This window comes from Cuculus canorus, chromosome 7 (genome assembly GCF_017976375.1).
Source record: "Cuculus canorus isolate bCucCan1 chromosome 7, bCucCan1.pri, whole genome shotgun sequence".
Classification (NCBI taxonomy): domain Eukaryota; kingdom Metazoa; phylum Chordata; class Aves; order Cuculiformes; family Cuculidae; genus Cuculus; species Cuculus canorus.
The window spans coordinates 34115790-34134437 of NC_071407.1; the positions used below are offsets into that span (position 1 = coordinate 34115790).

At 46.7% G+C, this 18648-nt stretch overlaps 1 protein-coding gene across 1 annotated transcript; it reads left to right on the forward strand.

Moving 5' to 3' along the window:
• Window positions 1-967: 967 nt before the first annotated feature.
• Window positions 968-18083, forward strand: LOC104063117 (nucleolar RNA helicase 2). The gene is made up of 15 exons (XM_054070873.1): window positions 968-1426; window positions 3492-3761; window positions 5256-5331; window positions 6297-6475; window positions 8012-8129; window positions 8653-8838; window positions 10844-10989; window positions 11226-11375; window positions 12596-12757; window positions 13584-13703; window positions 14203-14276; window positions 15308-15467; window positions 16303-16437; window positions 17311-17355; window positions 17846-18083. The coding sequence occupies exons 1-15, from the start codon at window positions 977-979 to the stop codon at window positions 18002-18004; spliced, it is 2430 nt and encodes an 809-aa protein (XP_053926848.1). The 5' UTR covers window positions 968-976; the 3' UTR covers window positions 18005-18083.
• The last annotated feature ends 565 nt before the right edge of the window (window positions 18084-18648 follow it).

Below are 18648 nucleotides of genomic sequence, written 5' to 3' on the forward strand. Positions count from 1 at the left end.
AAAATAAGCATTACAACGACAAACCTGGGGATTATTTGTGTGCCTGACACAAGCCGTAGTTACTATTACAAAAACTGGAAGAGTTTTGTTTTAAGCCAAAGTAAAGTTTCATCTAAGTAATTGTATTTTTTGAAGGTTAGACAGAATGTCCCTGTGAGAGCATGTTTTCTTTCAAGCTGTCACTGTTCGTTCTTTGAAGATTATGTTTTGAGTTCAGTGTGATCTGGGCTGAACAGATGCATCTTCTGTGATCATCTCTGTTTGCAGTTTTTCCCTGTCTCAAATGCAAGGTTAAGCAGAGTCGGAGCCAGCTCCAAACGGGCAAGAGACTTGACTGTTGTGAAGCTCATAATAAAATTAAAATTGGTCCTTGAAAGTAATAGAATGTGCATAAGACTTCTAGGAAAATTTATACATGTAAGTGGAAAATGCATTATGTCTCAGCTCTTGTCTCACTGCACACGAGTGACAGAGAGCACTGCCTGGTCTTGCCCAGAACTGAATACAGAATCATAGAATAGTTTGGGTTGGAAGGGACCTTAAAGATCATCCAGTTCCACTCCCCTGCCATGGGCAGGGACACCTCCCACTGGCTCAGGCTGCCCAAGGCCCATCCAACCTGGCCTGGAACACCTCCAGGGATGGGGCAGCCACAGCTTCCCTGGGCAGCCTGGGACAGGGCCTCACCACCCTCATGGGGAAGAAATTCTTCCTAATGTCCAGTCTAAATCTGCCCCTCTCCAGTTTATACCCATTCCCCCTCGTCCTATCGCTCCAAACCTTTGTAAACAGTCCCTCTCCAGCTTTCCTGTAGCCCCTTCAGGTACTGGAATGTCGCTCTAAGGTCTCCTCAGAGCCTTCTCTTCTCCAGGCTGAACAACCCCAACTCTCTCAGCCTGTCCTCCTATGGGAGGTGCTCCAGCCCCCGGATCATCCTCGTAGCCTCCTCTGGATTCAACAGTTTCATCTCCTTCTTATGCTGATGATTCCAGAACCGGACACGATCCTCCAGCTGCGGTCTCACCACAGAGGAACGGAGGGGCCGCGCCCCCGCGCCGCTCCGGATGCCGGGATCGCGTCCCGGTCCCGCCCCGGTCCCGCGGGGCTCTGGGGCCGCATGGGCGGTGCGTGCGGCCGAGCGGCGCTGCTCGGGGTCTCCGCGGCGCGGGGCGCTCGGTGGGGGCCGCGGGGCGGCGCGGGGGTTCTGATCCCGACCCGGATCCTGATCCCGATCCTCGCTCGGGCCCTGACCCCGATTCCGCCCCCGCTGCGGCCCCGCGGCCCGGCCCGGGCGCTGCCCGCCCCCCCCTCGCTGCGCGGCTGCGCGACCGGCGGAGGCCACACCATGCCCGCAGCGCTGCCGGTGGGGGACACGCTGCGGGGCGGCCGGCGGCGGGGAGCGGCCGTGAGAGCGGGAGAGGCAGCGGTACGGGAAGGGGAACGGGGAGCGGGGAGCGGGAAGGGGATTCGGGATCGGAACGGGAGGGGGAACGGGGGAGCGGGAATGGGGGTGGGAGGGGGGACGGGAAGGGGATTCCGGATCTGAACGGGAGGGGGAGCGGGAATGGGGGCAGAATCTGGAGGGTTACGGGAGCGGAACGGAAGCGGGAAGGGGATCCAGAGCGGTTCGGGACCGGGAATGGGAGCCAGACCGGGAGGGGGAACGAAAATGGGAACGGGAGGGGGAATGGGAAGGGAAAAGGGAACGGAGAACGACATCCAGAAGGGTACGGAATCGAGATCGGGAGTGGGTTGGAGAATGGGAGCGGGACGGGAGGAGGAAGGGAAGGGGAACGGGACGGGGAACAGAAAAGAGAGAGGGAGATGGAACCGGAGGGGAACGGGATGGAAGGGGTTAGGGGATCGGGAAGGGGGGTCGGAACGCCAGAGGGACCGGCGGGGAGGGCCGCACGTGCCGCGCGGGGCCGCCATGTGCCTCACGGGGTGAGGGGAGAGCGCTGTGAGGGCCGCGGAGGGGCTGTGCCCAAAGGCTGGTGGTGATCGGACCAGGGGCAGTGGGTATAAACGGGAGAGGGGCAGATTGAGACTAGACATGAGGAAGAATTTCTTCACCCTGAGGGTGGTGAGGCCCTGTCCCAGGTTGCCCAGGGAAGCTGTGGCTGCCCCATCCCTGGAGGTGTTCCAGGCCAGGTTGGATGGGCCTTGGGCAGCCTGAGCCAGTGGGAGGTGTCCCTGCCCATGGCAGGGGGGTGGAACTGGATGATCATTGAGGTCTCTTCCAACCCAAACTATTCTATGAGTCTATGATTTATGGCATCATCCCTGCTCCCAGCCAGCCTGGGGCCGGCAGGCAGAGACACCAGGGCCTGGCAGCCCTGTCTCCCTGCGCTCTCCTCGCATCAAATGCTGAGCCATTTGGAGGAGGTTGTTTGGAGGAGGATGGGTGGCAGGAACCAGATCCCATCTGCTGTCTCAACACAGAATGGTTTGTGTTGGAAGGGACCTTAGAGCCCATCCAGTGCCACCCGCTGCCATGGGCAAGGACACCTCCCACTGGATCCAGTTCTCCCAGACCCATCCAGCCTGGCTTCGAACACCACAACTTCCCTGCACAACCTGTGCCAGTGCTTTACCACCCTCACAGGAAAACATTTCTTCCTAATACCTGATACAAATCTCCTGTCTTTGGGCCCAAAACCATTCCCGCTTCTGTTATTCCTGCACTCCCTGATAAAGAGCCCCTTTCTACAACACGCAGCTGACGAAGCTAAGACTGAAAGATGCTCACTCTGCTGTTGAACAAACTTCTTATAGCAGTTCTGGTAGAGAGGAGCTTGGAAGAGGAAGGTTGTGCAGCAGGAGGCGGTACTAAACATCTCCAAGGATGGGGCATCCACACCTTCCCCAGGCAACCCGTTCCACTGCCTAACCACCCTCATCATGAAGAACTTCTTCCTAATGTCTAACCCAATTCTTCCCTCTGCCACTTTAAAGCCATTCCCCCTGGTCCTATCACTGAATGCCCTTGTAAAAAGTCCCTCCCCAGCTTTCTTCAGGGAGACCTTATCACTCTCTACAACTCCTGAAATTAAGCTGTAGCGAGGCAGGTGTTGGTCTCTTCTCCCAAGTGACAAGTGATGGGACAAGAGGGAATGGCCTGAAGTTTTGCCAGGGCAGGTTCAGATTGGACATCAAATTTCTTCACTGAAAGGGTTGTTGGGGCTGGAACAGCTGCCCAGGGAGGTGGCTGAGTCCCCATCCCTGGAAGTATTTAAAAGGCAGGCTAAGTACTTAGAGATAGGATTTAATAGTGAACAGGGATGGTTGGGCTTGATGGTATCAGAAAGCTGGTCTTTTCTGACCTAGTGATTCTGTGATTCTTGTAGCCCCCTTCAGGTACTGAAAGAGCACTCCAAGGTCTCCCCAGAGCCTTCTCTTTTGTGCCGCCCAGGCTGGGTGTTCAGGTGTTACAGCTGGGAGCAGTGTGGTATTGGGGGGCAGTTCCTTTGTGTAACGCTGCTTGCCCTCAGCAGGAGGAGACCCAGGAGAGGAAGGTGAAGCGGTGTGGGAAGGATGAGGATGAGGATGCACAGCCTGAGGAAAGCAACCTCGACAGCGGAGACCTGGAGCCGCCCCTGCCCAAGAAGACAAAAAGAGCCAAGGAGAAGAGCAGCGACCTGGCGGGAGAGAACGATGGCTTGGTGAAACTCCTCTGCACTGCAGACGGTGATGTGACGTCTCCAGCAGCCCTGAGCTCACCCAGTGATGCGGTCGCTGGAGAGCAGAACAGTGACGCCGAGGTAGTGATGCTTTGCCAGCACAGCCCTCGTTCTACCTAATTAAAGTCCCACTAGTAATGAGCAAGCTTCAAAACATATCTGGGTGCTGTGTGGAGACTTGGGGTGTGAGGGCGATGAGAGCGTTAGGCTCCCATCGTAGGCGGTGTTTGCCACTGTTCCCCTTGGTTTTATGGCATTTGGGAATCAGGGAGTGCCTGGCATCATCCCTGTTTCCACCCAGCCTGCAGGCCAGTAAGTGAAGCACAGCAGTGCAGGCATCAACACGTGGCAGTCGTCTCCTTGTTGCGCTTTCCTACTTGAGGTAAATGCTGAGTTATTTGGATCAGATTGTCTTCATGTAGCAGCTTGTTTAGTGTCCTGCAGAGCAAATCCCAAAATGGTTGGGATTGGCAGGGACCTCTGGAGCTCATCCAGTCCAATCCCCCAGCTAAAGCAGGGTCACCATAGGAGGCTGTACAGGTTTGTCCCCGCTGCACAGCCAGTCAGTGTCCCAAAAATGTGCCTCGCTTAGTGCTGTGACAGCGCTTTCTCTGCTGACAGGCCCTTTGAAGAATTGTTTGGCAAGGTGTCCTGCAAGGGGAAGGTCACAGTTATCCTCATGAATTCCTGCTTCTGGAGTGCTCCCTCTTCAGATTTCAATCTTGGCCTTGCACACGCATGCAAGAGCCTTCCTTGGTGTAGAGCTCTCTGAGGGTATTTTTCTCTCCTGTGTTTAAGATGAGAATGTGAATCGAGAGACTGCTTTTTGTACATTGAGTGTAACGATGCAATTGCTTGGATCTCTGAAGTAGAAGCTAGATTGTGACTTTTAAGTAGGTATTTACTGATGTGCCAAATTTAGAAGTTGTTTGTGTGATGTACTGAGCAGACGTGATTTAGCGGGAAGGTCCTGCTTCACACAGTGACTTGTGACACCAAATGCTTTGCTGTGAAAGAACAGTTTTCTAATGATTCCTTTGGTGGACTTGCGTTAAGATTTGTAGCATTTTTTTTCATGGCTTGCCAGGCATATGTGCACAATGTGATAAGATCATACCAAAGCGGCCATTGTTCCTTCTTGTTTTCCATAGCTCTTAAAAGGGTGATGCAGGTGTATCTGAACTAGGGATGAGATAGCGGTCGTCGTGGTTCTGAACGAGTTGTTGCAGGTAACAAGAGCAGGAAATACTTTGGCAGGAAGTCTCTGCTTCAGACAGATGTGAAAAACAGGATTCACTTGTAGGAATTCTGTCACGCTGAGAAGTACAGCCTGTGTCTGTGTGTCTTGTCTTCTAACACAGGGTGGCTGGATTCAGGTTGCCCACTGCAGTGAGGACATTTTTGTTTGTGAGTTACCTGCATCATAAGGTTTTTGTTTCTCTTTAAACAGAAAGGAGGTAGTTAGTAAAACTGCAGTGATAAAGTAAATGCACAGCTTTCTTTGTAGGCCTACATCAGGTGTGTTATTTGCTCATCTCTTTGGGGTAATAAGGTTTTTTTCTTTTATCGTGTTAGGAGCTGACAGAAGAAGCGAAAGAAGGTGCCTTCTCCAATTTTCCTCTCTCCGAAAACACCATCAAACTTCTCAAAGGTGAGTTAATTTGGCAAAAGAGTTTTCTGTACACGCTTGTCCAGAATTGCACTGTTAGCCACGCAAGCAGAGGCAGAAGCCAAGGGTAAATTCCCTGCATTTATTGTGGAGTAAGGACACACATGTGAGCTGTCATTGTAGGCTCAAAGAATCTGTGGCTGTTAGTGGGAACAGAGATTCTGTTTTGTTCCATTTCAAGTTCGTCTGTCATTGTAAGGGGAGTTATTCCTACGTACGTATTCTAGAGACAGTGCTTTTCTTCTCATCACTGTCATTTTACTTACTGTGCAACTTAATTTTAATTCTGGTATCTGCTGTCCACAGTATCACTTCTTAAGTAAATGTAATGGTGTTTCCTAAATGAGAGCTGTTTGGCTCCTGCCAAGAGATTGTCTCTGATTATTCTTATACTTTCAGGCATTTTCATCTCCCAGATTTGTTTTACTGTGTACGTAACCTCTCTAGAGTTCTTGTGTTCTGTCTTGGAAAACTCTGCAATTGTTGTTTCCCAGACAAAATTCTCTTACTTACTTTACGTTTTCCTTGTTCAGAAGTTTGTCTTGGACAGTTTGTTTTACTTCCACTGTGCAAAATCTCTTCTCAAGTTTTAGAATACCTTAAAAGAAAACCACATGCCTCCTCCCCTGCCTTCAGAACAAAGCTACCACAAAATCTTGGGCTGTATCAACCCCTCTGGTTGTCTGATGCCGAACATCATAAAGAAGGCTTTGCTTCATTGTGAATACTCAGTCATGTGTTTAAAGGGGAGTATTTTTTGATCTAGAGTAGGAGAGAATGCACAGATGTATTATGTCTTGTAACTCACAGTTTCTGTTGTTTGCAGGATTTGACATGATGAGTCCTCTAAGTATTCAGGCTAGTTAGACAGGAGGGCTGCTAACGATTTGTTCAGCTTGCAGTAGAATCAGCACCTTGTCATGAAACCTCTTTGGATTATTTTACAGCTCGAGGTGTAAAATACCTGTTCCCTGTGCAAGTGAAGACTTTTCAGCCCATATATGATGGCAAAGATGTAATTGCTCAAGCTCGAACAGGAACTGGGAAAACCTTTTCTTTTGCTGTTCCGCTGATTGAAAAACTTCAGGATGTCTCGCAGGATGTTAGAAGAGGCCGTTCACCAAAAGTAAGTTAGCACTTAAGGGTTAACACCGCAACCTTAGGATATGGCAGTTTTCAAAAGTGATTTTGTAGTCACTTTAGTGAGTTTTGGGGACTTCTTATTGGTGTTTGTAAAGCTGAGCACTTTCCTCAGATCAGGAGCTACGATATGACAGAGGTTTTGCAGTGTCATATTTCACTTTTAAGGTTCTTTGTGACCTTACCTGGGAGAGTGCGCTCCTCGGGAAGTTAGAGTGTGGCTTTGGGCTTTGAAGTCCCTGCCTCTTCTCAGGTAGTTTTTGGGTCAGCTGGACTTGTCTCCATTCACTTAGGTTGTTGCTCACTTTAAATTCCATAGTGAAGACTTTTGGGTTTTTGTCTGATTTGTGTCTGGAGACTCAATGTAATGGATGCGAGTAGTGTTTATGTTTTTACTGAAGTGTGAGCTGGAATTGATACCCAGATACCTGCTCAGATATTATATTCCCATGCAAATTAAGTGTATATTTTAATAATTAGACTGAAAAATGGTTATAGCCTGCAGGCGTCTTGTCTACTTCTGCTTCAGAAACTGTCAGCCTCTGGCCTGGACAGGTGCACACTCTCCTGGGTTGAAAGCTGGTTGGATGGCCGGGCCCAGAGAGTGGTGGTCAATGGAGTTAACTCCAGCTGGAGGCCAGTTACAAGTTGGGTTCCTCAGGGCTCGGTACTGGGTCCAGCCCTGTTCAATGTCTCTATCAATGACCTGGATGAAGGCATTGAGTTCACCCTTGAGTTCACTCTTCTCCCAAGTGACAGGGGACAGGAAAAGGAGGAATGGCCTCAAGCTGCGCCAGGGGAAGGTCAGGCTGGATATCAAAAAAAATTCTTCACGGAAAGTCATCGGGCACTGGAACAGCTGCCCAGGGAGGGGGTCAAGTCGTCTTCCCTTGAGGTGTTTAAGGAACGGGTGGATGAAGTGCTTAGGGATGTGGTTTAAGTGAGTGTTAGGAATGGTTGGACTCTGATCCAGTGGGTCCTTTCCAACCTGGTGATTCTATGATTCTGTGATTCTACTTCATCATTCTAATTTATTAACTTTAAAGACAATGTAAGTTTTAAAATCCTACTGTCTGAAAGGTATCTAGAGAGGAATTCTTTGTTCAGTGTTAGAGAAGACAGAGAGGGGAGGGATGGACACTGGAGGAAGGCAGGTGGCTAGAAAAGGAGGGTATTTGGCTAGAGTGTATCATGCTCTGTGGCTTTTAAGATCTTACTGCTCCAAATGATTTAGTGACTATTCCCGTCCTCTAAGGCTGAACTGCACCTTTGTTGTTCTTGATAATGTTACCGAAGTGTCTATTTTATCTGGCATTAGCTTACAGAAAAAATATTACAGTTCTGCATCTCCATTATCTTGTAACACTTGGCCTTGTTTCCTCTTGCGGTGGGAGCTGTGGGCACTGCCGCAGGTGTAGGATAAAGGTGGGCGTACAAACTGCTTGATGTGCAGTAAACCCTTTTCTCCTGGCACCTTCTCCCAAGTGCAGCTGCATTTTTGTCTCTTTTTCACTCCCTCCAGGTGCTGGTTCTTGTTCCAACCAGGGAACTGGCCACTCAGGTAGCCAAAGACTTCAAGAATCTCACCAGGAAGCTGTCAGTGGCTTGTTTTTATGGAGGAACTCCATATAAAGAACAGAGTAAGTAAGGGCTAAGGAATTAAACTGGGTTGGAGTTGACTTTCTAAAAGTGTTCCATGAATAAAACTGGCTGCAAAGGGACTAGTCCTTTTAGTTTCTTCTTTATTGTGTGGATGTGCACTGGGACTAGACAACTGCCCCAGGAAAAGCGAGAACTCTGTTACGTGCATGTGGCTCTGTCTCCAGGATAGCCACAAAGAGAGTTTAGCTGAAAAACTATCGCGTTTTTCTGTAATAAATCTCTGGAGGCTTTTAATACCAGCTGATTGTTGCTTGGAAGTGGCCGTGTCTTGCTGTAACTTTGCTTGGTTTAGCTGGTATTCTTGACAGAGTGACTTAGCCTGTATTAAGCTTACTTGTTTGTTACTCAGACTGGATATAGTAGTGCTTTATTCAGAGATTAACGTGAAGGGCAGTAGTTTTTTGGTTCTGAGATTAGAAGTGTTGCTCTGTACTGGTAGGTTTTTACCTTCTTGTCTCTTAGCATCCTGACACTGTCCTTGTTTTTCTCTCTTTTCTTCAGTTGACCTCCTTAAAAGCGGCATTGATATTCTAGTGGGAACTCCTGGACGGATCAAAGACCACATCCAGAATAGCAAACTGGAACTTTCTAGCGTGAAGCATGTTGTCTTGGATGAAGTCGATCACATGTTAGACATGGGCTTTGCTGAACAAGTGGAAGAAATCTTAGGATTTGCTTATAAAAAAGGTAAATCGTGACATCAGGAGAGGAATAGAGGACAAAACACAGTTACGCTACTTTGAAAACTGCTGTATTCTCTCAGGCTGGATCTTTTGTGTAGTGCTGGTATTTGACTTGAGAGAAGAGGATGAGGTAGAGTTGGAAGAGGTTCAAAGCAAGGAGAGGAATGGCTGAAGGGCTGGAATGACATCTCAGCAAGGGGAAAAAGGAAAAGCAAAAGAGTAAAACTCAACCCAGCTTCCTAAGCCCTAGTGCTATTCATCCTGAGAGAGGTAACTGAGCATAGGGCTAAGGTTACGTGTCTGTACACTTGTCATCACACAAAGCGGACAGTGAGGGAATGTTTGCTCTTTTCTGAAGTGATGGGCCTTCAGCAAACCCACCAGGAAGCAGGTGCAGAGCAGGAGGTTATTTTAATAGTGTGAAATTCCTTGCCATGTTGTACTAATGCCATTAATTTTGAAAAGTGAAAGAGGGATGATGTGATTGAGAGCAGCCCTGCAGAGAAGGACTTGGGGGTGCTGGTTGATGAGAAGCTCGACATGAGCAAGCAGTGTGTGCTCACAGCCCAGAAGGCCAATCCTGTCCTGGGCTGCATCAAAAGCAGCGTGGCCAGCAGGGCGAGGGAGGGGATTCTGCCTCTCTATTCCTCTGTGGTGAAACCTCATCTGGAGTATTATGTCCAGTTCTGGAGGCCCCAACATAAGAAGGAGATGGAGCTGTTCGAACGGGTCCAGAGGAGGCTACAAGGATGATTGGAGGGCTGGAGCACCTCCCATACGAGGACAGGCTGAGAGAATTCGGCTTGTTCAGCCTGGAGAAGAGAAGGCTCTGAGGAGACTTTATAATGACCTGCCAGTACCTGAAGGGGCTACGAGAAAGCTGAGGAGGGACTTTTTCTAAAGGCTTGTAGTGATAGGACGAGGGGCAATGGGTATAAACTGGAGAGGGGCAGATTTAGACTGGTCATAAGGAGGAATTTCTTCCCTATGTGAGGGTGGTGAGGCTCTGTCCCAGGTTGCACAGGGAAGCTGTGGCTGCCCCATCCCTGGAGGTGTTCCAGGCCAGGTTGGATGAGCCTTGAGCAGCCTGAGTCAGTAGGAGGTGTCCCTGCCCATGGCAGGGGTGTTAGAACTGGATGATCTTTAAGGTCCCTTCCAACCCAAACCATTCTTTGATTCTATGAATTACTGTAAGCAGAAGTATCAAGGATTATCAAAAGCAAGAGCAACATTTCTGGCACTGGAAGCCACAAAAAGCTGGTTGCTGGCAGTGTTTCTTCACATCTTTGTTAGTAGGCCTCTGTCATTTTTACTAGACTGTTGCACTCTCCCTGTTTCTGCAGAGTTGGTCTTTGTCCTGACAGCCAAAAAGTGCAGATAGTCTTCAGATAGAGGAAATATGTATAGGTTTTGGAAGGGTTGTCATAATTATTGAATCTTAAAAGTTTTCTTCGTAACTGGAAAATTGATTGTAGGGATTGTTGTGCTCTTTTGCAATATGTATTTCTTTCTGCCTGATCCTGTGGAGCTAAGAAGGTAGGTTGAAGTTTTTCAAGGTACTATTTGTTAAACTGTTTTGCCTGGGATAATCTGTTTTCCTATATCATTCTTCCCCTCAATCTGCAGAGCATCCTTTTTAGCCTGCCTTTTTGCTTTGCTCAGAGCTGTACTATTCACAGCTAGTTAGTACTGGAATACCAGGGAAGGAGGGGTTGAGGCAAGAGTTCTTTCAGGTATGCGGGAGGTGTTTTTTAGCAGATGATCTAGCAATGTGTCTTGCACTTACTCAGGGTGAAGGATTCAGTTTGGCCCAGTTATAATTACTGCAGTTTTCCCTTTGGTGTCTAAAAGGTATTAAAAATATTGCAATTGCTTCTAAGTTTTCTTCTTGTAGCTAACTTATTACACATATAAACCTCTCAATTTGAAAACAACTCTTTTCCTTCATCATAATTTCTCAAGTTTCATAAGCTGTTGTGATGAGTGAAATTCATGGCTTTGCCTTCTAGGTTCTGAGAACAACCCCCAGACGCTGCTGTTTTCTGCAACTTGTCCTCGATGGGTTTATGATGTGGCGAAAAAATACATGAAAGATGAATATGAACAGATTGATCTGATTGGAAAGAAGACTCAGAGGACTGCCATGACAGTGGAAGTGAGTGATTCTGCTGCAGGGCAGAGAGTGTGGAACCTTGATGAGATGGGTTCAGCTTTGACTTTATAAATGGAATGACTTTTCACATGATAGACAAATTTTTAAGCAAAACTTTCCTATGGGGGTCAGTAGTTTGCAAGCCTAAAAAATAAGAAACCATATTTTGTGTTCTTTTTGTCTGATGTGTATGTGGTTTAGATTTAACAGAGATGCTTACTGCCTGTCTTCCCAAACAGCACTTGGCTATACAGTGTCGGTCGTCTCAGAGAGCAGGAGTTCTTGGGGATATCATTCAGGTCTACAGTGGCAGCCATGGGCGGACCATTGTCTTTTGTGAGACCAAAAAGGAAGCGAATGAACTGGCTATGAATGCTTCACTCAAACAGGTACTGAATAGATGACAGCACTTACGGATATTGAGGAGTTGAATACCTTGAAATAAATGTTAGATTGCAGCTGTGTGGATGAAGTAGTTTCTTTGGGTGCGTTTAAGACTTAGGAATGCAGTTTCTAAAAGTAGAGCTTTGCAATTAAAATTGCTGTGATTATGAAATGATCTCTTTAGCTTTAAAATCATATAGGACGGGATTGATGGAAAATATGTAGTTCATGCTGAACAACCAGGATGTAGTAGTAATGGTATAATGATAAACAGGAGTTTGTACAGTGAACATACTCCGTCTCGTGTCAGTATTTAGGAAATTCCAACCAATATAGTAGAACGAAACGTCCTGTTGCCCTTGGAAGGTCATTTAATAGTTTGTTCACACCTCTGGTGATCTGTTGTGGCTTTACTGTGCTTGCGTGAATTATCAACATTTTCCCTGCTGTAGGGAAAGGAGCTGGATTATTTTCAGGGAAAATCCTATTTAGTAACAAAATCTAATTCATAGCAAAAGTGCTAGGGTGGCAATACATGATTTTCCCAGTGTTGGATACATGTTGTATACCATCCACACTAAGATCTATTTGTCTGTTGGCTCTGCTGCTTTTTACAGTAAATCCAATGATTTTGTTCTTGTGTTGGTTTTTGTGACGTGTTTTTCTCTTACGGTAGCAAGTTCTGCTTTCAGCATGTTACTCATTTGAATTCTGAGCTTGTGACTCAGCCCCTTCTCCTCATCAAACATTTGATTGGTCTCTTGTCCCATTAAAAGAAGAGGTTGTTCAGACCACCTGTAGGGTTCGGGAATGCCCTTGAGAACCTCAGTTCAGTTTCTGTGTGTTTTGGGATGGCTTCCTGGGAAAGGAAGCAAAGTCTTGTCAGCTCTTGACAAGCTTTGCTTCAGTGAAGTCACTTCCGTTTGTTGCAGTAGCAGTGGAAGCTGAAGTGGGCCCTTTTGGTGTGGCAGAATGCAGACCGTATGGTCTGCCCTTGCTTTGCTACAAATAATAACGTTTTGATAAAACTACTGCCTATGAGTAGTTTTGTCCCTGAGAAGGATCAAACCACAGATTTGGATGATTTGTGTTCCTTTGGGATCAGCTGTGTCATTGTTTTTTGTTGCTCTGCGCATTATTTTGAGGTTTGTAGTTAAATGGCTGTAGATACTGCAGCCTCGACTGCCATGGTAAATGACTTGTTCATGGTTTGTTTCACTGACAGGATGCCCAGTCATTGCATGGTGACATTCCACAGAAACAGAGAGAAATTACATTAAAAGGCTTTAGGGATGGTGTGTTTGAAGTTCTGATTGCAACAAACGTCGCTGCCCGTGGTTTGGATATTCCCGAGGTTGACCTTGTTATCCAGTGTTCCCCACCAAAAGTAAGTCATTAGGGGAAACTGAAATTGCAATGTATTTTTTTGTGATAGGAGAGCGGGTTATTCCTTTGTTGCACCAGACGTATTATTCTGATTCACCAATGAAGTGGATTTTTTGTAAATGCAGGCCTAGAATTACCTGGTTAAGCTTTTGTGTTTTGATTAAAGCAAAAGTGATGGGGTTTTGGTTACTCTGGAAAGTTGTAAGGTACTTTTTGACATTATTTCAGTATTTCTGAATCACAGAATCGTAGAATAGTTTGGGTTGGAAGAGACCTTAAAGATCATTTACTTCCAACTGCCCTGTCATGGGCAGGGACACCTCCCACTGGCTCAGGCTGCCCAAGGCCCATCCAACCTGGCCTGGAACACCTCCAGGGATGGGGCAGCCACAGCTTCCCTGGGCAACCTGGGACAGGGCCTCACCACTCTCACGGTGAAGAAATTCCTCCTTATGTCCAGTCTAAATCTGCCCCTCTCCAGTTTGTAGCCATTACTTTCTTCTTGAACATTGTTAGGTTGAGTTGCATAACAATTCTAAAATACTTCAGCTGCCTTTTTCTTCTTTTGAAACTCCAGTGAAGCTTTTTATTTAACTAAAGTCTTAATTCAGTAGTGTTTGTTAAAGCTGAAGCAGCGTAACTGAGTAGGGTAGTGTACACAAACACAAGTGGTTTGTATGTGGTTAAGTCTGGGGATAGAAACGTAATGTACCACTTGTTAGACTTCTGAATTAGAATTTACCTTGTGTTTTCTCTGTCTTATCATGTATAAATGTCAACAGTTCAAATGATATAAGTTTTTCTCTTGTTAATCTGAATTTTTGAAGGATGTGGATTCCTACATCCATCGTTCTGGACGTACAGGCCGAGCTGGCCGGACTGGGATCTGCATTTGTTTATTTCAGAGAAGAGAAGAAGATCTTCTGAAACAGGTTGAACACAAAGCGGTGAGTTTACCTCGGATCTCTGCTTAATGAAATTGTTCAGCTCCTAAAGAACTCCGGCACGCTTAGATTTTGTAACCCTGGGCTGCTTATGGCTGCGTAAATCCAGCGTGGGGCTCGTGTCCCATAGTTCAGTAGGCCAAAAATGTTGGGTTTTGCTAAGTGTTTTGTAAATGATTCCATATGAGCCTGTCCTAATATCTCATGAGTTTCCCTGTGCTGGCAGTACTCTGCTGTCAGCAAGCAGACTGTGGCAGGAATGCATGAAGAAAACGGTGCCTCTTGTTACAATCTGCATCTAAGAGGGTATAAAGTAGCTCCAGATCAACAGAAGTGGGAAATTAAAGAAAAAGATATATTCTAGTTTTCGAAGTAACATAATTAAAGTGAAGACTATCAGTTTCTCAAACATCTAGTGCCTGCAGATCTGGGTAAAGGTATCTTGGTTGAGTTGTAGAGTGCTGAAAACACCTGTAACTGTAATTTGTTTTCTTGATTTCAGGGGATTACGTTTAAGCGTATAGGTGTTCCTTCTGCTACAGATGTAATTAAAGCTTCAAGTAATGACGCCAAAAAGTAAGTTTATTTACCTGTTCTTAAAAGATGTCTAGTGCTCAACAACAATGTTTTTAAGGGATCAAACCTGTATGTGAGCCTATGGTGTAAAAATCAGCTGCTTTGCACCTAGGCACTGACTAGTTTTTGTAAGATGGTATCTAAATCTCAATATGCCCAAACACAAACTTTTTCTTGCAAAAAATAACTGTTGCTTATATAATCAGAAATCTGTAGCAGAACAGGGAATTACTCAGATGTTACAGTAGCAGTCTGTGAAGAGCAAAACTTAATACACTGAGGAGTTACTCTGCAGTAGTGAGTGTGTTGTAGCCCCCTCCTGTGTTTCTTATATCATTTTATTCTCAAGAGTTATGTTTGTTATTCCATGCAGCTTTATTTGCATTTACTGCTGATTGGTGGAATTGCATTGACGGAGATAACTAGCGAGGATCTGACCAGTGTAAGGGAGATGATGGGCATCATGTTGGGTTCACCACATGCTGAAAAATGGTCAGAGGTGCTGGTGTACCAAAGACAGCATAAGAGCAGTAGCTGTCATCAGCACTGTTATCAGTTTCCCAGTTTGTTTTCACGGCCTCTCCCAGAAATAATGAATTCAATCAGATCAAGAAATGCCTTGCCCCAGCCCAGCAGCAGCCTTGTAGTGGTTTTATTCCTTGTGAAGTAAAAGCAAGAGATTCTTGGATATGCTGCAACACTTTCTTGTGGATTCCAGAGTATGGCCTTAAGACTGCAGGTATTTTAGAGCTTTTCCCTTGATGTTTTTATCAATGTCCCCAAACGTGCTCCGTTGCATATCCTCAGTTTTGAACACATCTTTCAAGAAGCTTGGCTTAATGGACAGAGAAGGTGGGTGTTCAGCATCCGTAAGGTGCTGAGTTAAATGTGTGTTAGTGAAGCATGAGCAGGATAGCTAAGGCTTGTAGAGGTGATTTGTTAATATTGAAAGCTGTCTGAAGTCTATGAAACGTCACTGCACTTCGCACTGGCTTTTGCTGACCTCTTGAACTTTTGTTGTCACCATGTAGGTTGTTGGAGGCCATTCCTCCTTCGGCAGTAGATTACTTCAGAAAATCTGCTCAAGAGCTCATAGATGAAAAGGGGGCGGTTGCTGCCCTGGCTGCAGCTCTGGCCCATATTTCTGGGGCAGCTTACATACAGCAACGCTCCTTACTCAACTCAACTGCGGTAAATAATGTTATACCTGTGTTAACAAGAATGGGTAAATGGATTGCTTGTGTCCAGTTCAAGCATGTGGCACCTTCTCAGGCTCTTTTAGGAGGGTTTCTGAAGGCCTCTTACCCCCATCTTCTGGTTTGTTGCTCTCTTCTGGTTTGTTGCTCATCCCTTAATTGAAATCAGGTCTTAACTGGCACTCTGCAGGAAACCAGAGAAATGCAAAAGCAGTTAGTAAATCTTCTTGTAATCAGAGTTAAAGGAATTTCTTTTAACACAAGGCTTTGATGCTCTAGGAGAGTTTAACTAATGACATTTTACAAACTAATAGATTGGTTCCTGCTATTGTAGTTTTCCCTTCCAAGGAAGCTTTTACATTTCTGTAATATTTCAAGTCTAGCATGTGATTGCATGATTTTAAAGAGATCTTGACAGAAGAAAAGTACAGCCCTTCCTTTTTTCTGATGTATTTAGGAAAAACTTGGCCCAGTTTGCTATGTGGTAGCATAATTTTGGAAATGGCATGTGGCTGGACAGTGCTTCTTGTATCAGTTTGGGGATTTTTACCAGTTTTCTAGTAGTAGCTTTCAGTGTGTACTGAATAAATGTGTATCTGCTTCTGGCTAAAATACATAAGTGCTATTTGCCTTCCTGTCAATGGGCAATCCCAGGCTAGATGGATGCCTTCAGCTTCTTTAGGGGGCTTTTAGTTGCTTCACTTCTGGGGTGCTGATTTCTTACGATTCAATACTACATTATAATAAGTTCCTGCATAATTCATCAGAGTTACTGCCTGTCCAACCAAGCTTAGTCTTGTAAACGGGTTCTTTCTCTCTGTTTCCTGAAGGGCTTCGTGACCATGGTGTTGAAGTGTTCAATAGAAATGCGTAGCATGAGCTATGCCTGGCGAGGACTAAAAGAGCAGCTTGGGGAGGAAGTAGATAACAAAGTATCCGGAATGCGTTTCCTCAAGGGAAAGATGGTAAGATAGCCCAGCCTTGGGGAAGGAGGGGCGTGTGGGGGCGTTTGTGTATACACACACAGGGCAAGATTTTGCAGGACTGAGGCAGGAGTTCTGGGGCACCAGTAGAGAACTGTGGATACCTCACTCTCTCCCTATGCAGTCTCACTTCTCAGAAAATGGTAACCTCTATCACAAAGGCCCCTGAAACTGCTGCTAAAACAAAAAAAGTATTGAAGCTAGTTGACTCTTTCAAAAGACACTTATTTGAATGGAGGCATTGTTCCTAAATGATAATGCAAGAATTCTTTCCTAAAATACCCCATCAGAATATGTATGCAGTGGGAGTGGTTGCTTAGTTCTTTCACTGTACACTCCCGCTAACACTAAACACCTCAGCATTGCAAAGCCACCTGTAGCGCAGGGCAGTGACAGACCGAGCTTTTGTGTTTTAAACTACTTGTTTTCTTCGGCTTAAAATCTTTCCTCAAAAGAATCATAGAATAGTTTGGGTTGGAAGGCACCTCAAAGATCATCCAGTTCCAACCCCCCAGCCATGGGCAGGGACACCTCCCACTGGCTCAGGCTGCCCAAGGCCCATCCAACCTGGCCTGGAACACCTCCAGGGATGGGACAGCCACAGCTTCCCTGGGCAACCTGGGACAGGGTGTCACCACTCACATCGTGAGGAATTTCTTCCTTACATCTAGTCTAAATCTGCCCCTCTCCAGTTTATACCCATTGCCCCTCATTCTGTGACTACAAGCCTTTGTAAAGAGGCTTTCTGACATTTCTGGATTCTTCCCGTGTGTGAGCAGTTGCAGGATTGGAATTGTGTGTCTCTGTTCTTGGATAAGTTTTTGGAAAGCATTGCTGTTTTTATTTCTGTTCTAGGGCGTGTGCTTTGATATCCCTGTCGATGAACTGACTAACATACAGGTATGTATTTGTAGCCAGAATTGGCTTTGAAACCCTGGTGATTTGAAACTCAATGGTTGCCCCGTGTAAGATTGAATATGAGGTGGTTTGTGAGGATGAGGTTTGTGTTTTAATAAGGGTGTTGCAGAGACAACAGAGTCATTAGAAAGAGCACAGCACAGCTGTTAGAAAATACCCTGTCATGCCTCTTTCTTGTCTCAGTTCCCATTATAGTACCTGATTTTATTAAACAAAATCCTGTGTTCTTTGCATTTTTGACCCCTCCAGTGTTTTGAAAGTTAACCAGTTTTCTGTTGGCTTCGCTCCTTCTTGTCCCATTGCCATCATTTATCCTTTGTCACGGCACTGAGTTATCTCCCAAGAGGGATCTGCCAACCTTTTTTCATCCATGGGATTTGCCTGGAAATGCCTTTGCATTCAGTGCTGCTTTTAATGACACGGGGCGTTTTGGACAGGCACATTAAGTCTCGTTACATCGGTCCCGTTTCAGGAGCAGTGGAGGGACACCAGGCGCTGGCAGCTGTCGGCAGCAAAGGAATTGCCTGAACTGGAAGAGGATGCCGGGCAGAGGTTCTCCAAGTTTGGAAGTGGGAGGCAAGGCGACGGCGGCTTCAAGAGAAACAACTGGTTTAAGAAACCGGGGACATGATTTTAACAAGTCGCTTGATTGATCTTTGGTGAAGCTGCGGGACTGAGCTGATTTTTATCAAAAAGTAAAAGCCTGTTCGACGTTCCTCCCGGTCCTTTTTATTTCATGGCAAAGCAGCCTGGCTTCGAGGATGGCTGGAATGAGACTGGCGCTTCGGCAAATGTACGGTCACTGCGCCCTACGTGCTCAGCACCCCTTGCCTGAAAAATGGGGGTCCCAAAGACATTGTTTTTCCTGAAAAAGTGGAGCTCTGCCCTGCGTCAGCGCTGGGGGACAGCCATGACGGCGGAGGGGGCGTGGCTGCCGCGGCAGTCATGGAGACAGAGGGGGCGCGGCCTCAGAGGGGGTGGGGCCTAGGGCAGCGAGGGGGCGTGGCCACCGCGACGGCCATATATGAGGAAGGCGTGATTGGAAGGGGGCGGGGCTTGAGGGCTGGAGGGAAGCAGGTGGCCTCCCTGGCGTCAGCCATGAGGGCGGAGGGGGCGGGGCTAAAGCAACGACTGTGAAAGCGGAAGGGGCGGGTCAGCAGTGAATGTCGGGGGGCGCAGGGGATGCGTCCGGTGGGAAGAGCCAGCCTGGCCGACATGAGGGCGCGATGAGGCCTCAAAGAGGGCAGGCGGAGGGGGTTGAGTCCCCAGTAAGGG

Bases quoted from the DNA above. Each gene is read 5' to 3' on its own strand.
- LOC104063117 (XM_054070873.1), top strand. From the start codon at position 977: ATGCTGATGATTCCAGAACCGGACACGATCCTCCAGCTGCGGTCTCAC. The intron at 3,762-5,255 runs GTAGTGATGCTT...TTATCGTGTTAG, and splicing joins AGCAGAACAGTGACGCCGAG to GAGCTGACAGAAGAAGCGAA. The intron at 12,758-13,583 runs GTAAGTCATTAG...GAATTTTTGAAG, and splicing joins TCCAGTGTTCCCCACCAAAA to GATGTGGATTCCTACATCCA.